The 8,189-nt window shown below is 33.5% G+C and overlaps 1 protein-coding gene across 1 annotated transcript in view; it reads left to right on the forward strand.

Annotated features, from left to right (window-relative positions):
- Positions 1 to 15: 15 nt before the first annotated feature.
- Positions 16 to 8,189, forward strand: part of LOC119632404 (gustatory and odorant receptor 63a) — a 9,298-nt gene continuing 1,124 nt past the window's right edge. Inside the window, exons 1-5 of the mRNA XM_038025298.1 lie at positions 16 to 60; positions 3,164 to 3,406; positions 5,832 to 5,981; positions 6,064 to 6,246; positions 6,326 to 6,469. Coding sequence (XP_037881226.1) covers positions 3,200 to 3,406; positions 5,832 to 5,981; positions 6,064 to 6,246; positions 6,326 to 6,469 — 684 coding nt within the window. The 5' untranslated portion in view covers positions 16 to 60; positions 3,164 to 3,199. The remainder of the gene's footprint in view (positions 61 to 3,163; positions 3,407 to 5,831; positions 5,982 to 6,063; positions 6,247 to 6,325; positions 6,470 to 8,189) is intronic.

Below are 8,189 nucleotides of genomic sequence, written 5' to 3' on the forward strand. Positions count from 1 at the left end.
ATAAAAAGAAGAAAATAATTTCGGAACAAATGACGAGTGCTTCTTTTTTTAAGTTAAGAGGTATTTGTCTAATTTGCGTTTCTTTTATACAAATATAAATTTTATTTATATATTATGATTTGCAATTTTGATTAATACTGTATATTATTTTAATAATAATAAATGAAAAGCTATAAACAATAATGATCATTTATCATAATTTTAAAACATGTTTGTCAAATTGTTTAATTAGATTATGGAGATAAACATAATAATTTCTCAAATTTAGGCTAATGAATAAAATTCAAGATAAGGAAAGCCGGCAAAAAAATTTCTGGAATTCCAAAATTTCAAGTGATATGCATAATTAAAGCAATTATAAAGAAGCGAAAGAAGCATCAATGACAAAATGGTAATCATTGCCTATTTAACATCCAAATGCCGTATTCCTTGAAATGTTTCCATTGCTTTGGAAACCATAAGCCAAGATACCTATGCCTGTAAAAGTATAATTTGCATCACAGATTCCCAGCAATACCATAAAGCAACGGCCTAAAAGATTCTATAAAAGGTGTTTGTTTATTTTTCATAATTATAAAAAAGGTATTCGATTTTTCGGGGACAAAGGCCAGTTATGTGTTTGCGAACATCGCAACGATGCAAAGAGGAAATTCTCACCTCTTATTGAAGATCTGGGTTATTTTCTTTCATTGACATTTGTTGGGCAGTGCTATGCACCGAGCGGCTATGTTATCCAATTTAATTTCACATAATTTGCAAACCATCATGTAAACAGTTGAATTGCATAGGACAATTTAGCAACTCCAATCGTGGGAATATAAGTGAAGCTTCAATGTAGCGATAGTCTAATTGAATTCATAGTCAAATATTTATGAGTAACTAACTCTATCCGTATCGTTGACATTACCGCTTATTGCGTTCAAATTATGTGATTACTATAAAGGCAATCTGCCCATTCGTCTACAGTTATTGAGATAAAAGGATCAAATTTACCTTATAACAAGGCTATAACTTACAGTGGTTATTGCTCGAAAGGTTGGCACGAATATCTTTCCACATTTCAAACGAAACGCCCACAATTTATTGAATAAGTTGTAAATTTTGCATATTGATTTTATTTTATGGGTATTAAAAATTTTCCATAAGGTGGATCTGAAAAACAGGTAGTTTCTGTGTTATAGACTTGCACGGACTGCTAAGAAATATATATGATTGAGTTCGCAGATTTATTTTAAAAATTTTGAATCCACATCTCTGATCCGATGCAATAACTTTGTCTTTTCAATATTGTTAGCGAGCGTTTATAACAGCTTTTCTATCTGAGATGTAACTGCTACTCTTGATTTGATTTAATATTTTAAAACTGAATGATATTTTGGGAAAATTTGAAAAAAAAATTTTAATAGATTGGAAATGGGCAATTGGGTACTAGCCATGATATTTAAACTTAGGACAATAACAGGTAAATAAAACTTATGCCATTCTTGGTCATCATATTAATTGAATAACGATTGCAAATATACACAAACACATATATCTACTCGTATTTACATACTCGATTTATATGTAAAGCTATATATATATATATAATATAAAAGAATATATGCTTGATTTCCTATTGCAAGAATTCTACGAAATTAAGCCAAATTTATATTACACGATAAAGGATTATAAAGTTTAGCGTTTGAACGTTAAAATATTAACACCTCTCGAAGTAAATGAAGGCAAATCTTATAAATAATTCTGTCTCTGTTCAATTATGTAAAAGCTTAAATTTATTACAAAGTCAAATATTGCACAGTGGTGTGTTTAAGTGCAAAAATCGAAAAAGGAAAAACAACCGATTGACTGGTTGAAGTGTGCCGAAAAAATGCAGTGGAACACGGGTGAACGACGTAGCCTTTTAAAGTTAGCGTAAATAGCTTGAAAAATATTGACTCTTCAATTTACATGTTATTTGCATACATTATTTTGTTTCATGTTTATAAGCACTGATAACCTTGTCCGCATCCGAGCAGCCGAGTAGATAAAAATCCCACCTAGCAAATCGATATGTTCGCGGTCTCAGATGTCATTGTGCTAGAGTTTACTTTGGTCGCTTTGATTAAGATGAGTGCCCAGCCGATAAAGGTGTAACACTAACTGATTGATGTAGACACCCACCAGGCTGCTTTGACGTTCTTGTCTATTTCTCTTTTCTTACTTCTTTCAGTAGTTGTAATATTTTTTAGATTACTCAGCATAATTTTTTTTACATTAAGATACTTCTATATAATGAGATTACTCGGAATGTATTCGTTTAAAAAGTATAGTAGTTTTTTTTTTTTTTTTTTTTTTTTAAACCTGTATTGTGTACATCGTTCATAATTAAAATTTTTTTAAAAACACAGAAAGTGTAAGCCATTCGCTCCTAAAAAAAAAAAAGTAATCAAAACGCAGTTGTAGGCTCGAAAAGCAAATAATAAAAATTTGTTTTGAATTCCAAAAGGTCCTACTGTCGGTGCGCACTCGTGCCCTGCAAAAAATTCTCGTTATCTAATATATAATGAATTGTTTTGTTTTATGGAAACCAGCCATTGGATAAATATCAGTTTACGGTAAGATTCCATCTTTGCCTATATATATTTTTTCGTTTTTACATTTTTACACAATTTGAGAGTTCTTCGGCTCAACGGCTCATTTTTAAGCTGCCTCCCAGACAAATTCTTCTTGACTTGCTTTTAACAACTTAGGATTTATTAATATTGCAATAGAAAAAATTTTTTGCTCTCCCGATTTTTTATCCTTTTTATTATCAAAGACATTCTCGACTGTGTTAGAAAATACAAAGCAAAGTTTTCTTTCCACCTTTTGTATTGTTTTACGACTTTTTTGCAAGTCCTACATAAATTCCGATGTTTTCTTCTTGATAAAAGATATTGGGAATAATTTCGTATTCCGTATCCAATATAATTTTATACAGTTAGAGAGATTGCATAATAATGAATACTGTATAAAGAGAGGGTGTAAATATTAGTTATATAATTTATAGAATTTACCAAGTATTTTTATAGACTTGGACTACTGTGCATGTAAAGAACAATCAAAAGTTGCATGATACTTTGAAAAAGCGAATTAGTGGCAGTAGAGGTTAGGATATTAATTGGTCTGGTTTTAATTTAAGAAGTATTTCTTTAACTACATCTTTAAAAGTCGAAAAATGTTAAACAATTATAATCGGAAAAAGAAGCACGATACTGTTTTTTTAAATGTGAAACCTGCAGCGAATGGAATTGGTGTTCGAAAATATTCGAATGGAATATTAGATCGAATAGACAGTGGTTTCGGGGTAAACTATGATAATGAGAAACGAGCTAGTCGACATTCAGTGGGTACCATCGATTCCATGAATCAGCAATTTATACCTGTAAGTGTCCTACATTCAATCCTTGATAGCATGAATTTCATTATCCAAATCAGCAAATAAGCAAAAAAAATCTTATATATTACAGTTAACGGCCAATCATTAACCATACCGTACATCTCGTTAGCATGTAAATGCTTACTTTTGATAGGCAAGTGTCCAAGAAATAAAGGAATTTGATTCAAATGTAATGAAGTTATTGCCTTTGTCTAGAATTTAATATTAGTTAGATCTTGTTAGTATCAGAAAGGCTTGTTATGCAAAAGTCATTTATAAGGTCTTTTTATGTGAAGTAGTACGGGAACATATCACGGTAAATATCTATGCTATACCGTTATTTCGAACTGAGCAATGTTATTTAAAGGCATAGTATTTATACCGTACAGCGCTTGTCGCGCAGTAGGACTAAAGATATACCCATCTTTTGTTTCGTACCAATCGAGTCAAAATCGTTTTCTGAATCAATTTACGTTTCTCTGTCCGTCTGTCTGCCCGCGTACACTTTGTGTTCAAATTATATCTCCCAATATTTAAGATATATTGGAAAAATTTGGTGCACTGGCATGTTTTGGGCCACGTATGAATCCTATCCCTAGAATGAATGAATCCCTAGATTGGATTAGACCACTTTTGCAACGACTCGCCGTATAGCTCTTCATATTGAAAAATCGATCATATGAAACAATTTGAATTTTCGCAATCAATCTCTACGATCCTCGCGTATAAGCGTAATATGTTATGTTTGTGCTTAGGAAGTGTGTATTCCGTCTTAAATTTTTTAATAAGGCGTCCAAAACATTGCTTACTATGCAGCCGTAAACAAACTTACTATGCTACTAACTTACATTACCACACGATCGTAGATGGGCGAGATTAGTCTAGTCGTGCAGACTATAGTATATCTAATCAGATCAGTACCATCTTTCCAATTAAGAGCGATCTTAATTAATGAAAAGTGGCTTAATAAGTGAAGATACTTTACAAAACTATACTTTACATATTAGTTTGGGGAAAAAGAAATCCATTATTTTTTCGGTAGATGGCTGCACTGATAGATTTCTCGTAAAGTATCGATCAAACAATTTCAGATTTATGCTCGTTGGAAAGGTGACATTTCGCAGTAAAAAAAATTCTTTTGCTGTTTTTTGCTTGGTGCATTCAGTTGTGAGTTACAGCGTGTTAAAAATGGAAGTGAACAAAGAGAAAATTCGGTACATTTTACAGTTTTTCTTTGACAAAGGCGCAAATGCAAGCCAGGCGGCTAAAATTGTGAATGGTGTTTATGGTTCCGATACTGTAACAGCCAATTATGTGCAATTTTGGTTTCGTAGATTCCGTTCAGGAATTTTTGATGTTAAAGATGCACCTCGCACAGGTAGGCCGGTCGTCGAAAATGTCGATATGTCGGCATGTTAGCAGTCGCAACATCGCCCAGGAGCTAAAAATCGATCATAAAACAGTTTTAAACCATTTACACAAAGCTGGATTCAAAAAGAAGCTCGATGTTTGGGTGCCACACCAATTAACAGAAAAAAACATGATGATGGATCGAATTTCCATCTGCGAAGCCTTGGCCAAACGGAATGAGATAGACCCATTTCTTAAACGAATGGTGACTGGAGATGAGAAATGGATCACATACGATAACCCTGTGCGAAAACGATCGTGGTCAAAGAGCGGTGAAGCAGCTCAAACGGCCAGGAAGGTTTTGCTATGCATTTGGTGGGACTGGAAGGGGATTATTTATTATGAGTTGCTTCCATATGGCCAAACGCTAAATTCTGACCTCTACTGTCAACAACGGGACCGTTTGAAGATAGCGATTGAACAGAAACGGCCAGAATGGGCCAACAGGAGAGGTATCGTGTTCCACCAGGACAACACTAGGCCACACACATCTACAGTGACTCGCCAGAAACTTCGGGAGCTTGGTTGGGAAGTTTTAATGCATCCGCCATACAGTCCGGTCTTGGCACCAAGCGATTATCATCTTTTTCTTGCATTGCAAAATTTCTTTAATGATAAAAAATTGGAATCTAGGGAGGATTGTGAAAATCGACTACTGGAGTTTTTTGCAAATAGAGACCAGGACTTCTATGAGAGAGGCATTTTGAAGTTACCTTTAACATGGCAACAAATCGTATAACAAAACGGAGCATATTTGATCCAAATCGGACAATCCGAAGCATGTTAAATAAAGTCCTGAAGTTCATATAAAAATAATGGATTTCTTTTTCCCCAAACTAATACTTCTCTATATATGTAGGAACCGTGCATCGTGTACCGTGGACCGTGAATAATATAGGTTGCTACAATGTAAATAAAATGTTTTGATAGGAATTCACTATCATTCTATATATTTAATATAGTCCGCGCGTGAAACAAATGTGACTCGTTTGTAAAAAATATATATATCTGTTTTTTTAAGAACATATTTTTTAGAAATTTGGCACCAGTGAAATGGTTTTTAAGTGTTATCGGCGTTCTGCCAATGACACGTCCTGGACCGGGTAATGCAAAATTTACGATAGGCTCGTTGGCATTCGTCTATTCGATTTTAACTTTTACCCTCTTAACGGTAAATAGTTTGAAAGTCTGCACAGATCACATTGAATTTTGAGTGATTGGGTCTTTTTTTTATGCAATATTATGCTGCACAGCTATATGTGGTGTACGTGGCAAATAATCGGATACGTATAGTAACTTCTTTGAGTGGACCCTTTGAGGAGGCTGTAATTGCTTATTTATTTTTGGTGAATATTTTGCCCATATTTCTTATTCCGCTTTTATGGTGGGAGACCCGGAAAATTTGCGTCCTCTTAAATGACTGGGATGATTTTGAGGTTTGTTATCATAACTGTAAAGTATCATACCGATATAATAAACGATATAATTGCGAAATTTTTTTTTATTTATTTTTAGATACTCTATTATCAAATATCGGGTCACAGTGTACCGTTACACTTACGACGTATAGCCGTAACGGTAACAGCAGCCTTACCTCTGCTTTCGGTTATATCGGTAATAATAACACACGTTACCATGGCCGATTTTCAACTATCTCAGGTTTGTAAAGTTTTTCGCAATGACGAGATGATATATATTCTCGGTCGGTACACGTTGGTCATTCATCAAGAATCTTAAAATCGTCGAAAGGTAAAAACTAAAATAAAAAACCATTAAAATTTGGCTTATGGTGAACTTTTTACTACCGACATACACATGTGCACGCAAAATTTAACGAAGATTTACTCGTATCATATACCTTGTTGTCTTCATATATTTCGTCGTAAATATTCTAAATCATATTAGCTTGCAAAGTCGCACCATCCGATTGTTAGCTACTTTACTTTATTATATATTTTTATTTCCTGAGCAAGGTGATAAAGGTATATATATATATAGAGTAATAGAGAGTTCGTTTAAGCATATCTTTGATGTCACAATTGTGATGTCACGAAACAGCTGGTCATATATATCTTAATCGATTTCGCTATATATTCGAATCAAGAATAATTATAGTTAAGATTATAGTCAAGTAAGGCCGACATTTAGACACCTTATGACATTTCGCGTAATACAATTACTGTTTCAGTTTACCGATAATACACCAAGAATTGTATCTTATTTTCATACAAGATGTTATGGCTTAAAATGATATGTTTGCTGTGATGGAAAGATTAGCACTGTTGTAAATATGTAAGGATCATCGCTTCAACGATAGATAGAAATTAAAATTTATAATTGATTTTCAGAGTCATATCTTAATTCAAACGTTCGCGCTACGCGCAAATTAAATTTCGCGAAATTCGCGATTTATCTGGTTTTCGGATATTTGCCGAATCCATGAATTTATCTGTTTATCTTATCATTGATTGATTGATTTATTATGCCAAGTGCGTCTGATATACTAAAATATAATTAAAATGAATGCTTACCTTGCTAAAAATTAATTAATTAGGTCATAAAGTGAATGTAATCATAAAAGTTGTGTAAATGCTTTCGCTAGTCGAAATTATTTAAATGATTATTGGTAACTTAAATTAAAGCATAATAAGTATGCTTACTAAGTTTACTTACGCTAAAGTTACGTGGGTATCCGCCTAAGTGGCCGGAGTAGGCAAGAGTCTCGACTAGCAACTCAATGGTCGTGGGTTGAAAACTCAAGTGCAGTAGAGTTTTTAATAAAGCCGAAAGCCTTAGATGCTAGGGCTAGAATTTATTCTCTGGCTAAATTAATAATAATAATAATAATAAATACATTAGGAACGGCCTAGTTTTGATGAAAGGAATTTCCCCATATTGGAGGATGTTTAAAGCTTAAATACTTACTCAAGATTATATTATTTTTCAGTTGTTTTCGCGGTAAAAAATTACAAGTCAAACTTTGTCGCCATATCGCGGTATATTTTTCATAACAACCCCTATATTTGATGGGGTGTGAAAGATGGACCTATATGACCCAAATATCCTATGGTTAATTTTTATACAGCTTATTAATTTTGACGCCATATTACTGTAACAAATCAGCTTATGCCAAAAAGATGGCAGTCTTTTCCATCAACATTCAAACAGACTCTGTTTTGTATGTCACGTGAACTGGATAACAGTTTGGTAACACTGTTATGCGATCACTGTAGAACTTCTGCGATGTTTTGGCGAAAAATTGAATTTATTAACTGAACTGAATTCTGGCCGATTTAAAAAAATTTCGGCTTTACACCCTTAAGAGAGAAAGCGAGAGAGAGAGAGAGAGAGAGAGAGAGAGAGAGAGAGAGAGAGAGAG

This window comes from Glossina fuscipes, unplaced genomic scaffold (assembly GCF_014805625.2).
Source record: "Glossina fuscipes isolate IAEA_lab_2018 unplaced genomic scaffold, Yale_Gfus_2 1, whole genome shotgun sequence".
In the NCBI taxonomy this organism is placed as follows: Eukaryota; Metazoa; Arthropoda; class Insecta; order Diptera; family Glossinidae; genus Glossina; species Glossina fuscipes.